The 27,925-nt window shown below is 42.3% G+C and overlaps 1 protein-coding gene across 3 annotated transcripts; it reads left to right on the forward strand.

The window, feature by feature from the left end:
- The first annotated feature begins 535 nt into the window (after positions 1-535).
- Positions 536-27,925, forward strand: rfc4 (replication factor C (activator 1) 4). Of its 3 annotated transcripts, none has more exons than XM_078259474.1 (11): positions 536-618; positions 1,358-1,481; positions 2,172-2,250; positions 15,769-15,848; positions 20,548-20,667; positions 20,843-20,986; positions 21,069-21,189; positions 22,422-22,547; positions 22,680-22,760; positions 26,931-27,044; positions 27,506-27,925. In XM_078259474.1, exons 2-11 carry the CDS (start codon positions 1,366-1,368, stop codon positions 27,599-27,601), a joined length of 1,077 nt encoding a protein of 358 aa, XP_078115600.1. In that variant the 5' UTR covers positions 536-618; positions 1,358-1,365; the 3' UTR covers positions 27,602-27,925. The 3 variants fall into 3 exon arrangements, with proteins under 3 accessions (XP_078115600.1, XP_078115599.1, XP_078115601.1); XM_078259473.1 differs by having other exon boundaries at positions 542-650; XM_078259475.1 differs by lacking the exons at positions 536-618; positions 1,358-1,481; positions 2,172-2,250 and adding an exon at positions 2,276-2,347.

A 27,925-nucleotide genomic window follows, 5' to 3' on the forward strand; every position in this document is an offset into this window, starting at 1 on the left:
AATGCCATATTTTCATTTTGAATCTTTTAATTTTATTTGGGAAATTTTATATCCATAAATGCAAATGGTCTGAAAGGAAACCGAATATTCACCAATTTAAAAATGACATGAAATTATATTTTGAAACTTTAAAAGGACTGACATATAAGAAAGCCATCCGGACTCTGAACATTTACAATGCCTTTCAACCTCTTTGATGTAAATTTCATGCGCTCCTTTTCCATGTTTGTATGTATGTATGCATTTCGTCCAGAGCAACGGGATCTGTTGGTCCATTCTATGGCTTTTGAGCACTCTCATTGGAATGTACGGGGGTTCCCGCCGAACTGTATATCCAGTTCTCTTAATACATCCGAATACATCCATGCATCCACAGCATCTGATCGGAAGCCACGGAATGTCGTCGGCGGAAGTTGCCTCTGATTGGCTTACCCTGGAATTACCTTAACCCTAACCAATCTCACTCCTCATGCCTTAACATAACCAATCCAACCAACGAAGGCAACGAGTAATGACCAATCAGAGGCAGAGTAGGGCGGGTCAAGTCTTCACCATCCTACAAAACGCAAATTTGCGAGCGGGAACCTGGAAGCTACAGCCAGTTATTGGAAGGCTTTGGTACGTAGAAACTCCATTTGTGGGATATTAAGGTAAGGATTTGATATATAAAGTAAGTGTGATGCGCTTCTGCTAAACCAACAGCTAACGATTTGCTAATACTATTAGGTAACTTAATAGTAAACAAGCCAGCACTGGCTAATTAAGCTAACCTTAGCTAACTAATTGTAGTTAGCCTCTAATGCTAGCTATAATTTGTTCCATTGCATCTGAGATATAGTTAACGTTAATTGCTAGCATCTAACGTTATTGTAAAATGTAACTTGTTGAACGTCACTCTTACAATTCAATCGTACTGACGTTATAATGTTAATATTTGATCTTGTAGTGTAAACAACATACAAGGTGCTATATTACTGTAGGAACTAACTGATGGTATTATTTGGCAACATGCGACGTTTTTTAAATAACTTTAGTTTTAAAGTTTGGCATTTTAGGAAACCGCACATTCACATTATAACGTAATGCAATGGTATCGTGTTTATCGCAAATTTGGAAATATTTCAATTAGACATATTTGTCACTAAGACAAATGAGCAAATCATTAGCCGTCTGCAACACTTGCACAAGAGCCTAATGAGTGCAGCATGGGTATTGTTTAGTCTCTGGTGGTGCAATACTTTGACCTTTCTGAATAATCAGATATTACAGACATGATGCTTCTTTTATCGTGTGTGTGTTTTTACTTCTGCATGTTTGTTTATCCCTGGGTGTTTCTGTTGCTTTTTTCAAACATCAGGTGGAGTCATGCAGGCCTTTTTGAAAGGAGCAACTGTTCAGACTACCAGATCTCAGAAAGACAAGGCAGCAGCAGGGCTAAGTACAGAGAAGAAAGCCAAGGCTATTCCTTGGGTAGAAAAATAGTAAGTGTGAACCACAAAGGTGTACTGTACAGTATGTCTGCTTCTGTAGCAGAGAGAGAGAGACTTTCTAAAGCAGGCGTAATCGCTTCTTTGTTAAGAGTTGGGACTCCAACATTAACATTGTATTCAGAAAAAAAAATTGTATAGCACTTTTTAATGTGTGATTGTATAAAGGTGTTCATGAGATACCAACCTTTTGTGAACTTGTGAATTTCGCCAGCCGTCTTCTCTGGTTTTCATGGAGACAGACGCTGTGTGCACGGGGGGGCGGGGCTGTGTGTGCAAGCAGAGAAACGGAGGGGAGCAGGGAAAGGAAATGCAGCTGAAAGAATACGCTGCATGTTTTTTTTTTTTTTATAATAACGAAACGCACACTGGGATTATTAGGGCTGTCAAAGTTTGAATAGTCGTTTTTAAAATCTATTTTTGTGCATTTTGTCCTTAAGAGGCAAACCAATACAACAGAAGACATAACTACTTGTATAAGTATATTTATTTCAATAGAATATTAATAAAAATTATTTTAAAAGATATACATACCTACATGTTGCAGAATAAACAAAATAATGCCCTGTATAATATGTGCTAATGAAAAATAAAACCATTGCAAGGCTTGCCTGTCGAATGTGCCTAAATAGTGAGACAACATGCTAAATGAATATTAACAGGCTGTGTTTTTGCAAATCCCAGCAGGCCAAAGTGTGTTGATGAGGTGGCCTTTCAGGAGGAGGTAGTAGCAGTGCTGAAGAAGTCTCTGGAAGGAGCTGATGTAAGGATCAGGCTATTATCATGGCTTTGATGATGCCCACTGTGTTTGATGACTGATTTAACACCTTTTCCATTTGAAAATGGTAAAAAAGGCTAAGGTCGGTGTAATTTTTTTTTTTTAATTCTATACAAATTCCATGAAAAGCCTTAAACCAAAAATGCTAGTTAGTCCATATCTAACTAGCTTCACTACCTGTGCGCTGGCCCCCAAATTAAGTCATTTTTGGACATCTTGTCCTATGTAGACATTGATTCAATATATGGTACACACAATGTTTTTTTTTTTTTTCAGTCTGTTTTCAATGTATTTTTTTTTCTACACTTCTGTAGAGAAACTTAAAATCTATCTATCAATACACACTCGCTGTATCGATCTACACTGTTCCAACTTATTATGCAAATTATATTTTACACTGATTTTCCTAAGTAGTTGATGCAAATGACAGTCAGTATAATTTTCAAGTCACCAACCGTTGGGGTCGAATTCATTGAACAAACCACCCAATGAAAATTTTTTTTTTTTTTAAATACTTCATAATAACTCAAAATGCACTGTTCCAAATTATTATGCACAACAGAGTTTCAAAACATTTTATAGGTTGTAAAGGACTGAAAATTGTCATTTGCTGAATTTGCATTATTAGGTCATATTTACTGAAATCCAAAAGCCATTTCAAACGCATCTTAACAGGGCAAGTTACATGTTAACATAGGACCCCTATTTTGATATCACCTTCATAATTCTTGCATCCATTGAACTTGTGAGTTTATGGAGAGTTTCTGCTTGAATTTCTTTGCAGGATGTCAGAATAGCCTCCCAGAGCTGCTGTTTTGATGCAAACTTCCTCCCACCCTCATAGATCTTTTGCTTGAGGATGCTCCAAAGGATCTCAATAGGGTTGATGTCAGAACCTTTGGAGCATCCTCAAGAAAAAGGTGATACCAAAGAAGGGGTCCTATATTAACATGTAACTTGCCCTGTTAATTATGGAGGCTATATTTATTCATAATTCAAATTGAAAGTCCAAACATGCCTGTAAACTAGTCGCTTTTTGGCGAAAATCACCATTTCGAATGGGGGGGAAAATGTCATCCACGTGAATCATGTCGATCCATAGAGTTTTTATGTGGGGTGTAGCCTGGCTCCGCCCTCCTACGTACTTGGACTCAATTTTCATTTCACTTCAGTACTACGTCTGGGTTCGCAGTATAGTCTTGGGTTTTCTTCAGCCAAATTTTTGGCGGTCCAATCAGCGAACAGAGGGAGCGGCTGCGAACAATGACGTTGAGGCCGTGCTCTAGAGTGGTGGAGAAAGATGCGAGCGAAGCCATTCTGTCCGTTGTGGCAGCGCTGCTGAATATCCAGAAGTTAAAGCCCGAGCAAGAACAATCTTTGCTGAGTTTTTGTTGGTGGCCATGATGTTGTGGCCCTCATCCCCACGGGGTTTTGCATTTTGCACAGAACGGAACATTTTTTTGAACAGATAATGGATCGCTATAAAATAGAACTATATAACTTACTCCTGGTGTGGGAAATTCACACACCTCTAAAGTGCAATGTTAGAACCATTTCCTTCTTTTCACATCCTATATCCAACTAAAAAAAAAGTGTTTTTGGTGTCATCCCTCCACACCCTACTTTTACTTGCAAGTGTTGCATATTGCAAACTTGTTATCTTCTGCACACACGCTAAAGAATCTCCAAACAGCTGACATGTTGCAGGTTAATTCACGAGGTTCCCTACATGTTCAAGAATAGCGCGTCACACCGCGAGCGGGTACGTGTGACACACGGCAGAAAAGTTGAGAGAAAGGAAAAGGAGACCGTGCTGTCGCGTGTGTGTGCGCGTCCTTGAGAACTGTAACTCGTATAACTTATGTTGTCAGTTAATTTTAGCATTGACCGGCATGAAATCGGCATATGTCAGACTGGCCTGCCGGTCATGGCCTAGCACGTGAAAACCGGCCAATTCTGGTCACCGGCTGGTCTATCGGTGCATCTCTAATGGAAAGCAAGCTTGTCAGCTAAGATCAGCGAATTGTTAGTTCAGTGTGAATGCTAATACGGCACCGGTGCCTTAACGTATCTACCGGACCGAATAGCAGCGCGGATTTCGGTGCCACTTTAAATGCTTGCACTTCTCTCTGATGCTCCAAAATGGACATTGGAGGCAACTGAAACATTGCCGCATGTCACGCTAGTTAACACTTCACTTGGCAGTAGGTAACGTTAGCCTACCGTTAGCTAGCAGCTGGATTAAACGCGGTTAAAATGCTGACAGCTAAACGGTGTAAAAGTTTGTATTTCACTGTAGAGGATTCCAACAACAGTCTGTAGCTGCCGTTGTCTGGAAAAACAACACAGACTCCGCCTCGTGGTGCATTCAAAGTTATTGTAAAATACCCTTTTCCAGACCCCGCTGTCAGCTGGAAGTCTCTCAATATAATCATGGACAAGTTTATTTCCTGAAATATGGCTCATTTATGACCTCATAATAGGGATGCACCAATCTGACTTTTTTAGTCCCGATACCAGGGCTTTATGTATCTGTCGATACCCGATACCGATCCGATACCGTTGTTGAATTAATAAACTGTATACCTTTTCCAACTTATACATTCCTTCCTTCCACCATGAGAGAGACTAAAGGCACCAGACTTTCCTAACTAAACATTACTTTCCTAACTAAGACAAAATAACATAGATGTAATGTATTGATTTTGTTATTTAAAAAAAACAATTCAAATATAATGTAATCAAACTTCTTAAAATAAATTTAAAAAACAAACAATATAGGTTTATAATGGCTTATTCTACTGTCAGGAGTACATAGAATATCACAAACCTAATGTCATGTTTACTAAAAGCTTTGATTACTAAAGGGTTTGCTTGGCTCATCAACATTATACAATAACATTATAAAGGAGAATCCATGAAACGGTTACAGAATCTAAACAATTTTTTTTTTCTTTCTGCAAAGTAGTAAAATAAACTCATCGAATGAATACACATACAACTTTAACATTGTTTCCCTTTCAAAACAAAATAGTTGTAAGCTAGTTGTATAAACACTACCTTGGCCACAGGTAAGTTAGGTTGTAGTGTGCGACTGAACTTGGCTCCCCTGTCAGCCTCCTTCGCTGTTTGAATAATGTTAGTAGGTTGGCAGACGTATTTCACCGAGGCAAGGCATCTTAAATCCAGTGTTTTAATCATTCCTCTGAACCAGTCTTTCTCAACAAGACTTTTTTTAGAAACAAAAAAAACCTTGCAACAGCATACATTGTTCTGGTGTATCTCCGGTCTTTCTTCATCCTCTAACTTTCTTCTCTGTTCTTGAATGTGCAGTAGTGACCGGAGCCTCTCCCAGCTTAACAGACTGTTATGCTACCTGGTTAGCTAGCAGCTATAATGTTACCCAACATGCCGTTCGGCGGTATAGCTACATTTGTAAATGTAAAATTATTAGTGTTAGAAACTGTTTTTAAGTCACAAATTGTTATGTGCTATGGTGTTTTATCCTTCTTAAAGAAGCTTAGTTGTGGGAGGAAAAAAGCTCCAGCTATTTTGTCAATATCGGGGGCCGATAGCCGATCTTAATATCGGATCGGTACACCCCTACCTCATAATGCTGCAAATGACCATTTTCAGTTCTTTACAACCTATAAAATGTTTTGAAACTCTGTTGTGCATAATAATATGGAATGATATTGAGTGTTTTATTTTGAAAACGATACTGTTTTCATTGGGTGGTTTGTTCAATGAAATTTGACTTATACCCTAAGTGTGTGTGTGTGTCTAACGGCTACTATTTTGGTGCTGCTGTACTTCTTCATAACACATCTTCTGCAGAATGCAGGCAGGCTGCCGGCATGGAGAAAGGCAGCAGCACACTTTTGAATGGCGCTTTTCTTTTAAAAAACCTCCATATGCACATTGTGTAAAGCCGAATTAAAATATCACAAAGCACGTCAAGCTCGAGCTACCACCTACGAGCTAAGCATATTAACGTGACGCAGTTTGATGCTAGCGGGCTCAGGCAAAGCAGTATTTTGGTGTGTGCTACTTGCCGACCTATGGATGAAACCAAATCCAAAAAATTACTACAGCTCTTGCAAAATGGGTGGCAATTTACTTTCAGACCTGTCAGCATCGTAGAGGACTCGGGTCTTAAAGAAGTGCTACGGTTGGCATGTTCTGACCTGTCTTATACACTGCCATCGAGGGGGACAGTAGTTTCACCATACACAGCCTGTATGACAAGGAGAAAGCGGCTAAACTGGAACTGCTGCCAAGTGCAAACGCTGTCTCATTAACCGGTGATCACTGGATGTTTAGGAGTTACTAAACACTATATTGACTCTGGCTGGACTTGCACTCGTTTGCCTTAACGGTGGTTGTTAGTTACATCTCAGTCAGTTGTTCTCAATCCTTGTTAAAAATGTAAAGGTTAAATGTCCTGCTGTGGCATCTGGTTTTTGGACCATTTTTTGTTTGTACTGGATAAGCAAAGTGTTAGTGTTACATCTCAGTTAGGTACTTGTAGGAATTGTGCAATAATGACAAATTCACACATTTGTTTACAGTAAATAGTCACAAAGTCACTTTTTCTTTGCATTCATTTGATTTCCCAATCAAGATACACTGGTAAGAATTGCTTTCCATTGTTATGTACTTAAACAGTTCTGAAATGCAAATTAATAGAATTTTAATTGTGATAAAACATGCAATTAATAGCAATTAACTATAGAACTTCAGCCATTAATCGCGACTAAAAAATTTTAATAGTTTGACAGCCCTAGTATATATACATATGTGCATGCGCAGGACGTTGCGATGTTGACGCTAAAACGTTTTTGCTGCTTGAAAGAAAAGTAAACTTTCACCGTTCTCCTTTTACATGATTATCAGCCAGGCCTTCGTGTGTATGTGACGTAACGTTTGTCCGACGAGGTTTGTTATGGGAATTGAGGCTCTCAGTGTGTAGAACAGCACTGTAAGCGGCTGCTGTCACAGTGATGCACATGCTTTTCCATGGGCAGTAAAGCTACAGTAGGCAGTGTTTTATGTTCGCTGCAAAGACAAACTAAATCACCTGATTAATGCAACGTTATCACGACCTCTCCCAGCCATTTTTCACCGCAGAAAGCTGCTACCAGTCAGGCTAAAGCTAAAAAGTTAGCCTAAAGAAACAAGGTCCATCTTCATCCGCTTATCCGGGGTCGGGTCGCGGGGGTAGCAGCTCCAGCAGGGGACCCCAAAACTTCCCTTTCCCGGGCCACATTAACCAGCTCCGACTGGGGGATCCCGAGGCGTTCCCAGGCCAGGTTAGAGATATAATCCCTCCACCTAGTCCTGGGTCTCCCCCGAGGCCTCCTCCCAGCTGGACGTGCCTGGAACACCTCCCTAGGGAGGCGCCCAGGGGGCATCGTTACCAGATGCCTGAACCACCTCAACTGGCTCCTTTCGACGCAAAGGAGCAGCGGCTCTACTCCGAGCTCCTCACGGATAACTGAGCTTCTCACCCTATCTCTAAGGGAGACGCCAGCTACCCTCCTGAGGAAACCCATTTCGGCCGCTTGTACCCTGGATCTTGTTCTTTCGGTCATGACCCAGCCTTCATGACAATAGGTGAGGGCAGGAACAAAAACTGACCGGTAGATTGAGAGCTTTGCCTTCTGGCTCAGCTCTCTTTTCGTCACAACGGTGCGATAAATTGAATGTAATACCGCCCCTGCTGCGCCGATTCTCCGACCAATCTCCCGCTGCATTGTCCCCTCACTCGCGAGCAAGACCCCTAAGGTACTTGAACTCCTTCACTTGGGGTAAGGACTCATTCCCTACCTGGAGAAGGCACTCCATCGGTTTCCTGCTGAGAACCATGGCCTCCGATTTAGAGGTGCTGATCCTCATCCCAGCCGCTTCACACTCGGCTGCGAACCAATCCAGTGAGTGCTGAAGGTCACAGGCCGATGATGCCATCAGGACCACATCATCTGCAAAAAAGCAGTGATGAGATCCCCAGCCCACCGAACTGCTACCCCTCTCCACCCCGACTACGCCTCGATATCCTGTCCATAAATACTACAAACAGGATTGGTGACAAAGCGCAGCCCTGGCGGAGGCCAACTCTCACCTGAAACGAGTCCGACTTACTGCCGAGAACCCGGACACAGCTCTCGCTTTGGTCGTACAGAGATTGGATGGCCCTGAGAAGGGACCCCTCACCCCGTACTCCCGCAGCACCTCCCACAGTATCTCCCGGGGCACCCTGTCATACGCCTTCTCCAGATCCACAAAACACATGTAGACCGATTGGGCATACTCCCAGGCTCCCTCCAGGATCCTTGCGAGAGTAAAGATCTGGTCCGTTGTTCCCACGACCAGGGACGGAATCCGCATTGTTCCTCTTCAACCTGAGGTTCAACTATCGACCGAACCCTCCTTTCCAGCACCTTGGAGTAGACTTTACCGGGAGGCTGAGAAGGGTGATACCCCTGTAATTGGCACACACCCTCTGGTCCCCCCTTTTTAAAAAGGGGGAACCACCACCCCGGTCTGCCACTCCTTAGGCACCGTCCCAGACTTCCACGCAATGTTGAAGAGGCGTGTCAACCAAGACAACCCCTCCACACCCAGAGCTTTAAGCATTTCTGGGACGGATCTCATCAATTCCTGGGGCTTTGCCACTGTGGAGTTGTTTAACTACCTCAGCAACCTCCACCAGGGAAATTGATGCCAATCCCCCTCATCCTCCAGCTCTGCCTCTACCATAGAAGGCGTATTAGTCGGATTTAGGAGTTCCTCAAAGTGCTCCTTCCACCGCCCTATTACCTCCTCAGTTGAGGTCAACAGCGTCCCCATCCTTACTGTACACAGCTTGGATGGTTCCCGCTCCCCTCCTGAGGTGGCGAACGGTTTTCCAGAAGTACCTTGGTGCCGACCGAAAGTCCTTCTCCATGTCTTCTCCGAACTTCTCCCACACACGCTGCTTTGCCTCTTTCACGGCAGAGGCTGCAGCCCTTCGGTACCTTGCAACTGCCTCCGGAGTCGTCTGGGATAACATATCCCGGAAAGACTCCTTCTTCAGTCGGACGGCTTCCTGACCACCGGTGTCCACCACGGTGTTCGTGGGTTACCGCCCCTTGAGGCACCGAAGACCACAGCTCCTCACCGCAGCTTCAGCAATGGAAACTTTGAACATTGTCCACTCGGGTTCAATGCCCCCCAGCCTCCACAGGGATGCACGAAAAGCTCCGCCGGAGGTGTGAGTTGAAAGTCTGTCGGACAGGGGCCTCCTCCAGACGTTCCCAATTTACCCGCACTACCCGTTTGGGCTTACCAGGTCTGTCCAGAGTCTTCCCCCACCCCCTGACCCAACTCACCACCAGATGGTGATCGGTTGACAGCTCCGCCCCTCTCTTCACCCGAGTGTCCAAAACATATGGCCTCAGATCAGATGAAACGATTATAAAATCGATCATTGACCTTTGGCCTAGGGTGCTCTGGTACCAAGTACACTTATGAGCATCCCTATGTTTGAACATGGTGTTCAGTTATAGACAATCCATGACTAGCACAGAAGTCCAACAACAAACAACCACTCTGGTTTAGATCAGGGAGGCCGTTCCTCCCAATCACGCTCTCCGTGTGTCTCCATCATTACCCACGTGCGCGTTGAAGTCCCCCCAGCAGAACTATGGAATCCCGACTGGAGCCCCATGCAGGACTCCACTCAAGGTCTCCAAGAAGGTCGAATACTCTGAACTCTTGTTTGGTGCATATGAACAAACAACAGTCAGAGTTTTCCCCCCCACAACCCGCAGGCGTAGGGAGGCGACCCTCTCGTCCACCGGGTTAAACTCCAACGTAGCGGCGCTCAGCCAGGGGCTTGTGAGTATCCCCACACCCGCCCGGCGCCTCACACCCTGGGCAACTCCGGAGAAGAAAAGAGTCCAACCCCTATCAGGAGTATGGTTCCAGAACCAAGACTGTGCGTAGAGGTAAGCCCCACCAGATCTAACCGGTAGCGCTCCACCTCCCGCACAAGTTCCGGCTCCTTCCCCCACAGAGAGGTGACATTCCACGTCCCCAGAGCCAGCCTCTGCTGCCCGGGTGTGGTCCGTCGAGGCCCCTGACCTTCACTGCCACCCATGTGTAAAGAAACAAGGTGTCTGTCCCAACTAACTTTACAGTTCAGAGCCGCGAAGCTGGAAACGTAACACTAATCTACAACAGCAGTCTGTGTCTGATATAACGTAATTTACACTGATTTAAGTGTTCTTGGATACAGTTTGTTGCTAGTGCGTGACATGCAGGCTCTGCATGCACAGCCAACCACCAATCACAATCAATGTTGATCAATTTATCAAACAAGCAGGCCCTGCTAGTTGACCCCAACCTGAAATTTAGAGAAAGCAACATACTTAATTTCCCTCTCCAAAATCCCATCAGAAGAGTTGTCGCAGCGCTTTCTTGCTTTGGTGTTTGTAAAGCATTAAAGTTGACCAAGAATGCGCCACATTAGAAAATGTTTCATTTTCTATGTAGATGCACTCCTCTACAAAATCATCCCACTAGTCAAGAATGATTTATTTCCAAATAGAGCTATTTGTCATCTTGTAAAAATTAGTCTTTTGTCATATCACAATATATCGGCGTAAAAAAATATTGCATTGTCAGTTTTTTTTTTCAATATCTTGCAGGCCTAGCCACAGCCGCCCACAGAAATACAGAAACGCAATCTGTCGTCATATTTTAGTTTAGTCACATTTTAATTGAAGTGGTGCTTAGTGCACATTCAGAAATGTAAACAAAGTAACATTACTGTACTGTCGTTCCCGACTGCACTTGAATCCAGCTTTATTTCACGGAGAACGAGAGAAAAGAGACAGCTTGACTGTGCTTTGTTGTTTGGCAAACATTTAGCTGGACACAAACTCCTAGTCAGTTCAGTGCTTGTGTTTTTTCTTTTTACCCTAAACGTTCTTGTGGTAGCGATAGAGGCAGTGATGTTTACTGTACAGGCCTCGTTCACCGCAGCACGACACCTGTCACATAGGTCTACTTGGCCAATGCAGTGTGACATTGGGTTGATTCAGTCTCAACTTTTTACCGCAGGCTGCTGTGGTTTTTTCCGGCTCCCCCCCACAGCATCCTTTGCCACCCCCGCCAGAGTACGACCCCCATTAAAAATTAATGGAAAGACGTTTTTGCCGCACCGCCTGACGGCCTACGGTGGCAATAAATGCACCTATTCACTCACGGACCCGCCCCCTCACACACATTGAACTCTGGCAGACTCGCGCTCTCCTCGTTTTTCAACATGAAATAAAAAGTTGTCAAATTTGCAGGTCGCACATTAGATTAGATTCAACTTTATTGTCATTGTGCAGTGTACAAGTACAAAGACAGCGAAATGCAGTTTGTGTCCAACCAGAAGTGCAAAAAAAAGCAGAAAAGTGCAATGTGATATACAAAGTAAAGACAGGTGGTACATAGGCAGGACAATAAATATATTGCAGTGTAGTAAGAGCAGAATAAATATGGCTATGTAATATGAACAATGTATGAACATGTACAGAAATGTGCAATGTGGTAGCAGTGACATTATACTACTAAGAATAATATAGATATGCATTGTATTAACAGAATATATAGTAAGAAAAACAGAATAAATACTGAATGAACCATATAGACAGATATGTTCAGCTATGTGCAGTGTGGTAACATAAGAGTAGTAGAATATGGCTATTATAGGTGTAATTACAGTATGTACATCTGTAAGTAAATGAATGAATGACTGAATAAATAAATGGAACAGTATAGGTGGGGTAGGGTAGTGCAAATTGTCCGGTGGTGGGTTGGGTGGCTTAGTAGGTTAGTTATCACCGGGATGGAGAGCAAGAGTTCAGTAGGGTGAAAGCTGCAGGAAAGAAGCTTCCTCCTGAACCTGCTGGTGCGGAGAGACCTGAGACGCCTCCCGGACGGGAGTGGGGTGAATAGTCTGTGGTTGGGGTTTGATGATGCTGCGCGCCTTACGCAAGCATCGCTTGCCCTGGATAGTCTCGATGGAGGGGCGTGAGGAACCGGTGATGCGTTGGGCAGTTTTCACCACCCTCTGCAGTGCTTTCTGGTTATGGGCAGAACAGTTACCATACCAGACTGTGAAACAGCTGGTGAGGATGCTCTCGATGGTGCCAGAAAATATGTTTTTGGCTCATGTGGATGAAAGACGCCAAATCTCAGAATGCACTAGCGTCTACTCCCAAGCCATGCCTACCGTTTACAGACAGTGACAGTCAACTTAACTGAAGTGTGTTTTATTGTCATTTCAACCATATACACGAAACGTTTCACCTTGGCTCAAGTGGTTACACAATTAAAATATATAAAAACGACATTATATAAACGACATACGAAACGGGCTACATTTAGTGCACACACATTATATGCTCTGTAAAATTCAGTTAACATATAGCTACTAGCATTAGCGCGTGGTGGGCTATAAACACAGATGTAAATTTGCGTGAAATGTAGAATGGTTGGCATTTAACAGTCACAAACTCCACCAGCAGTTAGTTGGATACAAGCACCCCATTTCTGCACCAGGCAGTCTGGCCCACCTACACTATAGCTAGTCTTACCCGGCGGATGGATGGATGGATGGATGGATGGCAGGCACTTTATTGTCCGTGTACACGAAAATTTGTCTTGCAATACAAGCTCCAACAATCACAACAACCTAAAAACGAGCTAAAAAAAAACAGAGGCATCAATAAAACAAATGGATACTTAATTAATATGAGGGGGACCACTCTTGTAGGGACAAGAGTGGTCTTAAATAGCCAAAAATGGATAAAAGTAAAAATAGGGGGGGAACTATCACTTCTTTGCCCTCCTGTGTTGATTCAGCAGAGATATTGGCAGAGGAACAAATGAGTGTTTATTTATATTTGTTCTTTCTGCAGTCTGGGACCATATAGCGCCTCCCGGAGAGCAGGAGTTGGTACTCCCCGTGCAACACATGGGAAGAGTCCTGGGAGATTTTGTCAGCCAGTCTGACGGTGTGCAATACGTGGCTTTCAGTGAACGCGTTCTCCACTGAACGTCCCACCAATTTGGAACAAATCCTCAGGAGCCGTAGAATCCTGGCCTTCAGGTGAACTGAGTTCCTCAAACCACACTGCGCCTCCATACTGCAGGATGCTTTGAATTGTTGACCCAAAGAAAAGAAACAGGATTTCGCTGCTCGCTCCGAATGACCTAAGTCTCCTTAAAAAGTAGATTCTCTGCTGTACTTTGCTGCAGATATAGTCTACATGATAGGTCCAGGAAAGGTGCACTCCAAGGTATTTGAAGGCTGAATTTTGTTTTATGGTTTGATTGTGAATGGTTATTGGTGTAATGTGGCAGTTATGAGATGTGCCGAAGATAATCTCCTCAGTTTTCTGTGTATTGAGGATGAGAGCATTTAAATTGCACCACTTTGCCAGATTATTCACTGTTTCTACATGGAGGTCAGCCCCCTCTCCCTCCTTCATCAGAGCTACCAGTGCAGTATCATCGGAAAATTTGATGATATGGTGGTTGGGTGCAGAGGTAACCCAGTCGTTGGTATAGAGTGTGAAGAGGAGAGCTAACACATCCTTGTGGGTCACCACAGCTGGTTGTGACCATGGGGGAATAGGTGTTATTGACCCTGACCAGCTGTTGCTTGTTACTAAGGAAGGAACAGTACCAATGAATGAGATATGGGTTCGTACCCATTTGAGCCATTTTGGATAACAATATGTCCGGTTTTATTGTATTGAATGCAGAGGAGAAGTCGATGAACAATACCCTGGCATAAGGCTTTATTTTCGGAGCGTCCAGGTGCATGAGAGTGCCAACAGCATCTTCCGTGCTGCGCTGGTGCCTGTATGCGAACTGGAACGGTTCCAGTATGTCCTGTACAGACAGAGTACGTAGGATATGATTATTTTTTTTCAATGACTTCATTAATACAGATGTTAATGCCACAGGTCTGAAGTCAGCCGGCCTGGTAGCTGGATAGTCCAATACAACAATGTTTCCACAACAACAAAAACACAGCAGTTTCTGAACTCGCGTTGGGAGTTTGATTGAAGTTGGCTGTAGTCCAGTTTGTTGTCTAATGAGCGGACACTTGCAAGCAGGATTGATAGAACAGGTGGCCGGCTAGCGCTAGCTTTCCACCGGCACATTCGTTCAACGTTCCCCGCTGATGATGTCCCTTTACCGGCCAGATGCATTGAGCAACACCGCTGGTCTCCATACCCAGCGGGCCGCCGATGACGGAAAACGACGATTTTTGCGTCATCAGAGGCTATTTTCCAGACCCACAATACAGAGATCTCTCGTCTCGGGGGGATATGAGGGAGGGAAGCACGGTCATTCAAAAATACTACCGTGTTTCTACTAATACAAAGCTTAATGCTAAATTGGTGAAGTATCCCTTTAAGTATTTTGGAAACGCCACAAACTTGAGAACTCGCATGATACGGCATCACCCGGAGATTAACACAAGACGTGGACGAACAACAACCTAAAGTACCGTGCCAGTCAACCAACGCACTCTTTCAATGCTCTAAACTCCCACCGTTGTCAGAGAGAGTGTTCTCAACTACCGGAGACGTCGTAACTGCACAGCGGAGCACGCTCACTCCAAAACACGTAGACCAGCTTCTGTTTCTGCAAAAGAATGTACAGATTCCAGCCAGTGGTGGGCTATGAATTGGACACACACACACACACACACACCTAAATGTGTATTCATTATGTGATTCTGACACATGACAAGTTCTGTTGAATGGACAGTAGTTGCCACAGTTCTAAAAAAAGGGCCTAATTTTAAGAAGTTCAATGTGCCCAGTCGAGTTCACATTTCAACAGTCAACCTGGTAGCTGAAGTACTCGTTAAATCACATTTAGCAGTATCTGAGTACAGCACTTTAAAGCTAAATGTAAAAGCTCTTTTTATTTAACAGTGTTATACTTGAATTAAATGTATTTGAAAGCTGGCCAAAGCTTGGCACTTTTGTAGTTTTTAGTTGCAAAAGTTTTTATTTTTGTATGAAGACATAAAGTAATATCAGACTACATTTAATCTGTTTATGTCTACTGCAATCACATGGGAAAAGTAACTACATTTACATACTGTGAATCGTTTTTTGGAATCAAGAATAGTTTTTGAATCAAATCCTGAGCCTAAAAATCGGAATCGAATCGTGACATTTTCTGAATCGTACACCCCTAGTAAGGAGGACTCATTCCCTAACTAAACATTCTTAATGACAAAATCACAATTGAGCATTAATGTTGCATCAATATAAAGGCAGTTGGTAAACAAAATGAATGGAATCAGCACTCACAAACTGTATACAAAGGCAAACGTCAGCGAAATTATCTTTCTTGTTCTTGAAATTCTTATTGTCTTTCTGTTTTGTCCTACAAATCGAGGAAGGCATATCCTCACTAGTGTTTTTGTATTAATTGCAGCTTCCCAACCTGCTCTTCTATGGCCCTCCTGGAACAGGGAAGACCTCAACTATCTTAGCTGCTGCCAGAGAACTTTATGGGTGAGTGAACTGTAAATGTATTGTGGGTAAGAAGCAGACCTTTGAGCTCCTTCCATCTCCAAAATGTCCTATAAGCTGCCTTTTGTTGTAGTTTGCAGGGGTTAAAGTACTCCGGAGCCGGATTTCCAGCTTATTACCATTTTAGAAAAAATACATAAATAAATGAGTAGGGCTGAACGATTAATCGCATTTGCAATAAGTTTTAATGTTAAAATGCGATTTCCTAATCGCAAAGGCTGCGATTTGGTCACGTGACTTACGAGAGCAAAGCAGTCTGCACTCCACAGAGAAAGCATCAACTTGGCACGCTAACGCTACGCCGTACCTTGACCTGTTGTATGATGGCCTCAGGCTCGACAGAAACTTTAGTCCCAAATAGGAACAGTGTCACTTGTGTGGGACCATTTTGGTTTAAAAAAAAAAAGGTGATGCGCAGCTTCAGGTATTGTGCAAAACCTGTCTTGCTAACGTTGCTACCTTGGGGTAACGCTACGAACCTGTATCAGCACTTAAAAAAAATAAAAAAGTTTGCCAAGTAAGCAAAATACCACCCGACAGGCATCACTCACCGAAATGTTTGAAAGCGTAACGTTAACTTTGCCAGATTGTTGTAGCTCCTTGTGTGACTCACCTTCCAGTGTTTTCTTGTCTAGTTCTCCCAGTGTATCCTGATCCTTTGCCTGTATATCGACCATGTTTCCTGCCTGTTGGACTTGTACCGTTGTCTGCGTTGTTCTTCGAACAATAAATCGCTTACCTTTTATCTCTGGCTCCTGGGTCGTGCATTGGAGTCCGCCATTGTACCCTGACAATTACTCAATCAGTAACGGAGTTTATCGCCAAAGAAATGATGCCCAGTACGGTCACCAAGCCTGGGTTCACGGCTACACAGAGCGTCTGTTTAGCACTGAAGGGAATATAGTGACTTGCACTTGCTCGTCATCTAAACCAGCAAAAGTGGATATGCTGGTTTTCCTAGCAAAAAACCTGTGAGCTACTGAGATTATTATTATTATTACTGCTACTACTACAACTTATTCATATAGCTCCTTCCATGAAACCAATATGAGGGTTTCTGCCACGGAGTCAGAGAGTGATGGCCGGAGTCTGGAGATGTTTTTAAGATGGAAGGCAGATTTTGGTGAGTACACTGACCGGAGCTTGATCGGCGCGGGAGTTGCTAATGGTGAGAAATTGCTTCCTGTGTGATCTACTATGGCTGGTAGTGCCATACTCACTGCACTTTAGTCTGCGTTGTGTGTTGCTGTTACTGACTAGCGATAATTACGATTAATATCAGCAGAAGTCCTTGTCAATGCATATGTGACATCCTGCATTGGCTACTGTAATTCCATCTTGTCTGGGATCCCTAATAAGCTACTCCACCGGCTCCAACTCATTCAGAATTCTGCAGCGAGGATTATAACATGCTCCAAATCCACTGGCCATGTAACACGATTGCTTATGCAACTGCACTGGCTTCCAGTTGCCTACAGAATACGTTTCGAAGTCCTGCTCCTGACACTGACCTCATGGAAGTTTACACCCCTGCTCGCTCACTGAGCTCCTCCTCAGCAGGCCTACTGCATGTCCCTAGTGTGAACTTCAGCACCCTGGGAGAGAGGGTGTTCAGCTACACCGCCCCCAAGCTGTGGAATTCACTGCCAGAACACATCAGACACTGACTCAATTACTGACTTTAAAAACCGACTTAAAACATATCTTTTCATTCTTATTTTTTATTTTTACTTTTATGAGAGGACTAGAATTTTAACCATGTTTGGTTTATTTTTTTTTTTTGTGAAGTGACCTTGGGTGTCATGAAAGGCGCTTTAAATAAAATGTATTATTAATATTTAGATATTAATGTTCAGACAGTGATTACATTTGACTTTGAGTTACCTAAATATTTTATTTATATAATATATATTTAACTGTCTAGTAAAGTTCAAAGACCGTTTAAAAAGTGCAATCCACATGTTTATTACAGTAAATAATAATCTAAATACTAAGTGTGGTAAAGCCACACATTTGTTTTTACATTTCTGCAATCTGCACTTTAGTTTGCGATTTTGTTTCTGACTTTCATATGAATGTTTACACCAGGTTTGGTCAGTGCTCAATATACTACTGTGATTTGAAGTAGTTAAATAAAAGATGTCATTCATATAAATTCATGCATCACCTAATTTCATCACGTACAGGCCTGGCCTCCAAGAAAGAACAGTTTGTTTAATCTAATATTGTGTTGTTCATACTATACAATGATTTTATTGCTTGTCTTTGTTGAATAATACAGAAGAGAAAGAGCTTAAAAAATCGCATATGCAATCGCAGTATTGGTGAAAAAAATTGCAATTAGATTATTTTCCAAAATCGTTCAGCCCTAGGGATGGGATTTGAAAAACCCCATGGGCTTTGTTTTTGATGCGCTGGGTTTAACTAATTATTGCAGTTCCACCTACCAATGAGGGAGCTGAGTGCTTGCTTCTGCAGCATACAGTGGGGCAAAAAAAGTATTTAGTCAGCCACCAATTGTGCAAGTTCTCCCACTTAAAAAGATGAGAGAGGCCTGTAATTTTCATCATAGGTACACTTCAACTATGAGAGACAAATGAGGGGGAAAAAATCCAGAAAATCACATTGTAGGATTTTTAATGAATTTATTTGCAAATTCCTCGGGACAATAAGTATTTGATCACCTACAAACAAGCAAGATTTCTGGCTCTCACAGACCTGTAACTTCTTCTTTAAGAGGCTCCTCTGTCCTCCACTCGTTACCTGTATTAATGGCACCTGTTTGAACTTGTTATCAGTGTAAAAGACACCTGTCCACAACCTCAAACAGTCACACTCCAAACTCCACTATGGCCAAGACTAAAGAGCTGTCAAAGGACACCAGAAACAAAATTGTACACCTGCACCAGGCTGGGAAGACTGACTCTGCAATAGGTAAGCAGCTTGGTGTGAAGAAATCAACTGTGGGAGCAATTATAAGAAAATGGAAGACCTACAAGACCACTAATAATCTCCCTCGATCCAGGGCTCCATGCAAGATCTCACCCCGTGGGGTCAAAATTATCACAAGAACGGTGAGCAAAAATCCCAGAACCACACGGGGGGACCTAGTGAATGACCTGCAGAGAGCTGGGACCAAAGTAACAAAGGCTACCATCAGTAACACACTACGCCGCCAGGGACTCAAATCCTGCAGTGCCAGACGTGTCCCCCTGCTTAAGCCAGTACATGTCCAGGCCCGTCTGGAGTTTGCTAGAGAGCATTTGGATGATCAAGAAGAGGATTGGGAGAATGTCAGATGAAACCAAAATAGAACTTTTTGGTAAAAACTCAACTCGTTGTGTTCGGAAGGAAAGAATGCTGAGTTGCAGCCAAAGAACACCATACCTACTGTGAAGCATGGGGGTGAAAACATCATGCTTTGGGGCTGTTTTTCTGCAAAGGGACCAGGACGACTGATCCGTGTAAAGGAAAGAATAAATGGGGCCATGTATCGTGAGAGTTTGAGTGAAATCAGCAAGGGCATTGAAGATGAAACGTGGCTGGGTCTGACTAAATACTTTTTTGCCCCACTGTATGTTCGAGGAAGATACTGTACGGCAGCAGCGCTAAGAGTGCTTGCTCGGCATTAGATGCTAGTCACAAAGCTTCAATCTTTGCACTCATACGTCATATGAGTAAGTTTCTGTCAACGACCGCTGCCGCTGCGGTTGGGATCACTTTACTGGCTGTGTCTCAATTGTTTTTGCGAGTAACAAACTTGGGTACTCTAGCTATATAATTCAATGTGTGTACACAAATGTTGAAATGACAAAGTGCCCGTCCCTTGTAGCTGTGATAAATCACCCTGAAGCTAATGCTTAGCCTACCTGTTCAGGATGAAATTAGCCAACTCTGCGTCTCTTTGGGTTCTAAGCTGTCTCCATCTTTCAAATACATCTCCAATACTTATCCAGGGTTTTTTACGTCTGTTAGAAACATGCCGTTTTTTTAATTTTTTTTTTTAGGTTGGGCAGAATCTATCTCCGTTAATCCTGTTCGTTTGTTTGCTGTTTTCATGGCTGTACTAACGTTACAGCTGTAGCACGCTGGGTTTACGTTTTCACAGGTTTATCTGGCAGCCTGGTTGTCAAAGTGGGAAGTTGATAACCCACAGGTCAAAACACAAACAGAAATTCCGTCACGGAGCGGAAATTTCAAAAGGTGAAAATACTGGCATTAGCATTGTTGTCAAAAGATAGTATTTCAACTTAGCATGTTTCCTTAATATCTGAAGATGCTTTGGGTTTATTTTTGGATTTATTACATTAAATATATTGCATATTGGACCTTTTAAACATGGCCATGTCCCAGCATATAGACAATGTTTCCATAATGATTCACTGTAAGATTTTGATATTACTGCAAAATGTAATCTACTCTTAATTTAAAATATGGTTGGAAGAAATAAAAATGATCCAAAACTGTTGGATTTTTAAAACACTTTTAAAAAAGTTATGACTTTTATTAATCTAAGAAGGACTTTGACTTTTTTGCCAGTCAAATTCACTTTAATGAGTGCATATTGAAACATTATACTGTGCAATTCTTCCCCCGACCCCCATAAAAGGTTTTAAGTTTAGGATTTATTTTTTTTCATTTTAATGAAATGAATCCTGTCCTTCTCCACTGTCTCCTCCAGTCCACACCTGTACAGACAGAGGGTGTTGGAGCTCAATGCCTCTGATGAACGAGGCATCCAGGTTGTCCGAGAGAAGGTCAAGAACTTTGCTCAGCTCACCGTGGCCGGGACTCGTCCAGAGTGAGTCAACATACATTGATTGCATGCTGAAATATAGGGCAATTTTCCTGATAGTTGCTCTGAACACTTATCTGAACTACCTTACCATTTGTGTAATCGTTTCAAATGTATCTCTCTCAGTAAATTCCAAACTCTTGCTAAAACTTTCAGTTACTCTGTTTTTCTGTTTTTGTAGTGGGAAGCTGTGTCCTCCTTTTAAGATCATCATTCTGGATGAGGCGGACTCCATGACGGCACCGGCTCAGGCTGCTCTAAGGCGGACCATGGAGAAGGAGTCTCGCACCACCCGTTTCTGCCTCATCTGTAATTACATCAGCAGGTCAGCTGACTTATCACAATCATGAACACAAACACACACGCTGTCTGATCCTGACCCTGTTGTGTGTATGTGTGGTCTCTAGGATTATTGAGCCTCTGACCTCCAGATGTTCCAAGTTTCGCTTCAAACCTCTAGCCAATCAGATACAAGAAGAGCGCCTGCTGGAGATCTGTGAGAAGGAGAATCTCAAGTACACCAAAGAGGTAAGAGAATATGACAGTGTTGCTGTAATGTGGAAAGAAAAAGATTAATTGTTGCCTTTTAGTTCTAAGCTGCATTTACAATAATGCTCCATCTTAAAGGTTTCTGAGAGTGTATCTACAAACAGTTGATTTGCTAATTGTGTTGATGTAGAAGTAAAAGGAAAAAGTAAGACTCTAGATGGGGCTGTTAACCTACAGGTGTTTCCCAAACCAGAACTAAAGGACAAGAGTATATTTTTGCGTGGAACAAGCACTGGGGTTTTTGTCCCCCATCAGATAATTCTGTTAAAAGCATGTCAGGAAGGGATCTTTTAATGGCTAGTATAAACAGGAAGAATGATACAAGAAAAAACTGTTTCAATGTACATATGGGCACCTGACTTGAAAAAATGTGAACCTATCCTTTAAACCATTATGATTTCAGGTCAAATGAGTGTTTTTCCTATGGACAAAGACAGACTGCAGACAGATCTGTTCATGAGGCGAATGTCTGGATCACTCGTGAATTTCTTTCATACCTAAGAGAAAATTCCAAGTACCAAAAGAAAATTGGTGACTGAAAAAGCACCTTATGCATAGGACAAGTTAATAAAAAATTAAGTTAATAAAAAATGAAAACTTGATTTGATCTTTTATTAAACAGTGTTCGGTAGGGATGTACTAGTACACACAATTCACAGTTCGGTATGTATCTTTGAGGCTGCCTGAACACTGTTTTTGTTTCATTCCGCTTAACCGCTAATCAACACATTTGGGTGATGCGTCGTAAATGAAATGTTTGGTGTTTCGCAGACAGACCCGACTTCAGCTGAACATTGTCGGCCCACACTTTAAAATAAATGGTTGTCAATTGAACTTAATTAACTGGGCTAAATTTACCAGCATGCACAGCTGATACACAACAACTAGTGCGCTGCCAAAACTTTCTGGGTTAAACTCGCACAGTGCGAGTAGGCGACATTAATAGACTTTTGTTTGGGAGGGCGAACCCAATACCTGAACAGTTAGCCCTAGTGTATTGTGCATTTCAGATTTGAACATATGTCTGATGGAACAGATACACTTCTATTTTAACCAATGCTGTGGTCTACACCAGCCATTTAACGCAAACACTTCATGCATATAACTGCAACCTGGATAATTTTTTTTGGGCCTCAGGTCTGGCAGATAACTTCAACTGCTTTCATTGTACAGCTGGTGTAGTCAAGGTGTGACTGTTTCTGTACATCTAGAGTATTGCAGAATTGGTGAGGGTGTCTGAGGGAGACCTGCGGAAAGCCATAACCTTCCTCCAGAGTGCTGCGCGTCTCAACGTCGACAAGGAGATCACAGAGCAAGCTGTCCTTGAAATAGCCGGGGTGAGACATACTACTTTGTGTCATATAGGAGACTGAAGAAACTGATGATTTATTAACTGTATTTAAAATGTCCGCACACTTGAAACCTTCCTTGCCAGTCAGGTCACACTGTTGTGCTCTCTTACACTGTAGGTCGTCCCTCCCAAGATGATTGACCATTTGCTCCAGATATGCTTCACAGGAACATTTGAGAAGCTAGAGGTTGCTGTCAGGGTAAGTGTTCTGACATGTCAGTGCTTTGACCCTGTGATTGTGTCATGAATTTGCAGCACTTTAGTGTGACATGCATTTATTTTCTTGTTATTCATTTAGGGCCAAAGACTTCAGGCCCCTTTTTAAACCATCTATAGTACATGGTCTAAAGTGCATGGCGCAGGTGCATTCAGGGAGTGTCTAACTCTTTTAAATAATGAATTGCAACTTTATCGCAATCGCAATATGGACTAGTGCAATATCCAAATCACAGAGGGGCGCAATATTTGTTAAAGGCAAAATATGTGTCAAACCATTCTGAATGAAGAATTGTGGTGCTGCAGAGACGTCCCGGCCTACAAATCTTATCCTACGGACTACAGAAAACATCTTTATGTACATATCCTCGCAAAAAATCGCACTATAATAATTTTTTTAATCAATGAAAATGAGAATGATACAAACATGATCATTCCCTTCAATATCTTGAATCATATTGCAATCGCAATATCAGTCAAAAATAATCACAATTAGATATTTTCCTCATATCGTGCAGCCCTAGTGTAACATGAATTCAACCAATCAGTGTCATTTCCCATTCCCTTTTAACCAGGTGCACCTGCATCTGGCGCCATGGGAGTATAGACATTTGAAACACCCTGGGCTGAGAGACAATTGCAAGATTTGAAAGTAAAATTACTACTAAAGCCGTATTGATATATTTACAAAAAAATATATGTATTGATTTTATAGAGCTGATATTATGATATTGTGTATAGAGCTGAATAATCAGTAAAGTAACTAAAGCTGTCAAATAAATCAAGTGCAGTAAAAAGTACAATATTTCCCTCCTTGAGATATAGTGTAGTAGAAGTATAAAGCAGCAGTAAAATTTAAATACTCAAGTTAAGTACAAGTACCTTAAATTAAGTACAGTAGGCAACTTGAGTAAATGTAGTTAGCTACATTGCACAACTGGAAACTACGCAATGAAGTTTGCTAATGCTAGCTAGTTTAGCTAACTTTACTTATCAGGAAGGTTGCTTCAACATGATTTGTTTGCAGTCAAACAAAGGAGCGCTTTATTTCTAATTTCAATGTGGAATTGCAAGAAAGTTTTAGCAACAGAGACACAGATCGTGTCTGTGCCATAGCAACTCACTCCTACCTGCAAGAGGGGAACCGGAGAGAAGCTGTGCTGCTGCAAGAGGACGCGCAGAGTTTATTCTGAGCGCAATTCGCTGAAAATGTCTGAAAAGTCACTTAGTCTTGAGCGAAAGTTGCCAAGTTGGCAACACTTCCTGTGTGTCATGAGTTCATAATTCATATCAAATATTTTGGCAGTAAAAAATTACCTGTGGCTATAGCCTAATAGCCAGTCCCTAAACACACCCCTGACTGGCGGATTGCTATATAAAAGACTGATTTGGGAAATTGGAGAAGCATTTAGTTTTTTTTTATTATTGCACCTGATACAAACTATTTTTGTCACCTGCCTGAATAAAAAAAAAAAAACAGGGTTGGTTTATTAACTTTGTTAGGCAGACTATAAAACATGGTATGTCCTTTGGTTGACGATTCTGTTGATGAAGACGCTGTATTACTTCGTAGGGAGTTAAACATACGGCAGGAGATGATAATGAGGCCCCGACTAGATAGTATTTTCATTTCCAGATAACTACCCATTTGAGCGATATTGTTTTTCTTCACAGTCCATCAGATATGTATCTGTCCTCATATCACTAGCATCCACCAGTTTTCACCAGTAATATTATTGTATTTGTGATTTTAATATGAAATGAATACACTATGTTGAAACTTAGACATTGACTTGAGCAGCAATTTTCTCCCACGCCAATTCTCACTCTTTTGCAGAAATATATGTTCAAACTCACTGTATGTGCGCATGAGTACTTACAGTTCCAGAGGGGTAAAGTACGCCGACCAATATTTTGTGGTGGTTGCCATGGTGAATCGTAGTATCATGGCTCTTAACTCTGTTGAGTGAACAGACTCTGAGTTGATTGATCTAACTCAAATCAGTTTCCCATCTCAGGGTAAATCAACTCTCTAAGTCAACTCAGAGTTAGACTCAGTTTGCTAAACCTCCTTCCTGAAACGGGCCCCTGATAACGGATGAAAGAAGAGCCGTGTTGACCCTCGTCGTCTACAGACTTGTTGGCTCTATAGGCTGAACTGCAGGGGGTTCAGGAGTGGGTCGGTGAGGGTTTTGAGGTGAGCAGGCGCTCAAAAGACTTAATAACCACAGAGGTCAGGGCGACAGGTCTGTAGTCATTAAGTCCTTTGATCCTTGTTTTTTTGGGGACAGGGATGATGGTGGAGGACTTTAAGCAGGCTGGTACGTGGCATGTCTCAAGTGAGGTGTTAAAGATGTCTGTGAACACGGGAGACGGCTGATCAGCGCAATGCTTCAGAATGGAGGGAGAGACAGGCTGCATCTCATAACCCTTTTTAGAATCAGAAAGGGTTTTATTGCCAAGTACGTTTTTTAACACATACAAGGAATTTGTTTTGGTGTTGTTGGTGCACGTCACACATTCTTTAGATGGAATATTAAACAATATAAGTATAGGTACAAACAATATAAGTATATTTACACAGTTTATTTGTATATTTAAAATAAATATACACAGTATATTTATTTGATAGCTCCTCTACTCCTCGACTGAACCGGAAGTTGTTCTGTCCCTCCTTGGTGAAGGCCGTCTCACAGCTCTTATTTCTGGCCCGAGGAGCAAGCATCGAGGAGCTATAGGTGAGGATATCCGAGAGCAGCCTTCCTGGAAGCTGTGCAGCTTAAAGGTGCAATATTTAATACTGACAGCTAGTGTTTAAAATAGTTACTGCAGTACAAATTCAAAATACTGGAGAGAGTTGTCTCCCCCGCCCCATCCTCCCAGACTCAAAGTTCACGTTGGTTGCCAGGCTGATACCGGAGCATCCACAACAATGTTGCTAGACGCTTGTCTCACATAGCCAGACATTACTCCACATACAGCAGAGTAGCTAACATAGATGCTGGCTATATTGACAGTCATAAAAGCCCGTGCTCACGTGGAGCTCTGTACCCAACTGACAGACACACTTTTTCGGCTTAGAATTACCGTAGGAACTACTAAAAATCCCACAACCTCGCCATCCTCTCCACACGCCAGACAGACACACTTCCTCGGCTTAGAATTACGATAGGAACCGCTAAAAATACCACTACCTTGCCGTCCTTTTCCACCCGACTGAACACACTTTATTGGCTTAGAATTACGGCAACAATCTCTAAACGCACTGCAAACTCAAGGTCCTCTCTTTCTGATTTACAGCCCCCCTCTCTTGGCTTCAAATAACTCACCGTTGTCGGCTACAGCCACTGAACAGGCTACACGTTGTAAACAGCCGTGGCTGCTTGCCTGGTCCTCTGCTAACGTTAGCATGGCGGCGTTAGCCAGGTCAGTCGGGATCACTTCACTGGCTGTGTCTCAATTGTTTTTGCGTGTAACCAACTCGGGTACGCTAGATATATAATTCAATGTGAATAGCTACACAAATGTTGAAATTACATAAAATGCCCGTCCCTAGTAGCTGTGATAAATTAGCCTGAAACTAATGCTTACCTGTTCAGGAGGAAATTAGCCAACTCTGCGTCCTTTTCTTAGTGGGAAGGGAGACAAATGGAGGACTCAAGGAGGAAAAGTAAGTATTATGAGATGCACCGAGAGTCTGGTCCGGCTGCTTTGCGGGGGTTTTGTTTTTTAAACCGCTGTTAAACATCAGAAACAATGATAGACTATTTGGTATATTTTTTTAAATGTGTTCCATATTAAGTTCAAATAAATAATACAATTTTTGTTATGTGGATCTCCTTTGCTGTGTGTGTGTGAGATACAGCTCATAGCGTAGGAACGGAATATTTTAGTGGTTTTGAAACAGTGACTTTTTCAACCTTTAGTATACCTTAAAACCAGTAACCTGCCCATGCCTACTTGCACATGGGCGTTGGACATGAAAAAGACAACTGCGGTCCGAAACTAGCAATAACAGTTGCACTTCACTGTGTGCCATGCAAGTGTAAGATAGAGCCCTGGATATTTAATCATGAAAAATAAAGACATTTAAAAAAGCGAGCCACAGATGTATGTCACATTCACATTCTCACGTTAATGTCTCTTCTGTCAGAACATGGTGGATGAAGGCTATGCAGCCACACAGATCCTGAGTCAGCTCCATGAGTCTATCATAGAGCAGGACCTGAGTGACAAGCAGAAGTCGGCCATTACAGAAAATATGGCGGTAAGTGATCTGATGTAGTGCTGGTTCTTGTGTAGCTAAACAAAACAAAATGTTTCACTTTGCGCAGCATCGTCCAGTCCAGAAAGAGTACCCTGTGTTAGTTGTTGTGTAATTTGAAACTGATATGCAAAACCAAAATAAAAAAATTACTAATACCTGGTTCTTGGCATTTTTGGAATCTGTTCCAATTTGGAACCGGGTTTCGGTTGTTTTAAATTAACTGTACAATTTTAGTGTTAGGAAGTTGTTATAACTTGTAACTATATAACCATATAACTTGTTATAACATTGTCCAATCTGCCCGAAACATAGCAGCTGGGTTTAGGCTACAGTTAAACATTAAGCCTTCCCTGAAAAGCTGCCTTTTGTAAGACCGTAACAGATGGACTTATACTTTTTTTTTTTTTTTTTTTTTTTTAAATAAACCCTCAGTTTGTGCTTATTTTTCCTCTCTGTTTCAGGTTGTCAGTAAGTGCCTGTCAGACGGTGCAGATGAGTACCTGCAGATGTTGAGTCTGTGTTCAGTCATCATGCAGCATGTTTCCCAGAACAACTAAAACTCCACAAAACAGCATAGTCTCCCCTAGGAGAGTACTGCCACCTGCTTTTAGCAGGACAATAACTGAGACATCAGCACTTCACTCGGATTCAGAGTTTGTTCACAGTTGCAGTTTGGACGTCCACCAGTAGATAATCAGATAATATTGATGTTTAATTTTAGAGACCACAGCTGTCGAGGTGTTTCTCTACACCAGGGGTCTCAAACTCAATTTACCTGGGGGCCGCTCGAGGTAGAGTGTGGGTCAGGCTGGGCCGCATCAAGTATTCAACAAAAGTATTCTTTGTTTGCTTTCTTTAATAAATCTTGTTGCCTCAATAGA

Source organism: Sander vitreus, chromosome 9 (assembly GCF_031162955.1).
Source record: "Sander vitreus isolate 19-12246 chromosome 9, sanVit1, whole genome shotgun sequence".
In the NCBI taxonomy this organism is placed as follows: Eukaryota; Metazoa; Chordata; class Actinopteri; order Perciformes; family Percidae; genus Sander; species Sander vitreus.

Excerpts from the sequence above, each read along its gene's own strand:
- rfc4 (XM_078259474.1), top strand. The coding sequence starts at position 1,366 with ATGCAGGCCTTTTTGAAAGGAGCAACTGTTCAGACTACCAGATCTCAG. Across the intron at positions 15,849-20,547 it reads GCTGCCAGAGAACTTTATGG|TCCACACCTGTACAGACAGA; the intron begins GTGAGTGAACTG and ends TGTCTCCTCCAG. Across the intron at positions 20,668-20,842 it reads GTGGCCGGGACTCGTCCAGA|TGGGAAGCTGTGTCCTCCTT; the intron begins GTGAGTCAACAT and ends CTGTTTTTGTAG.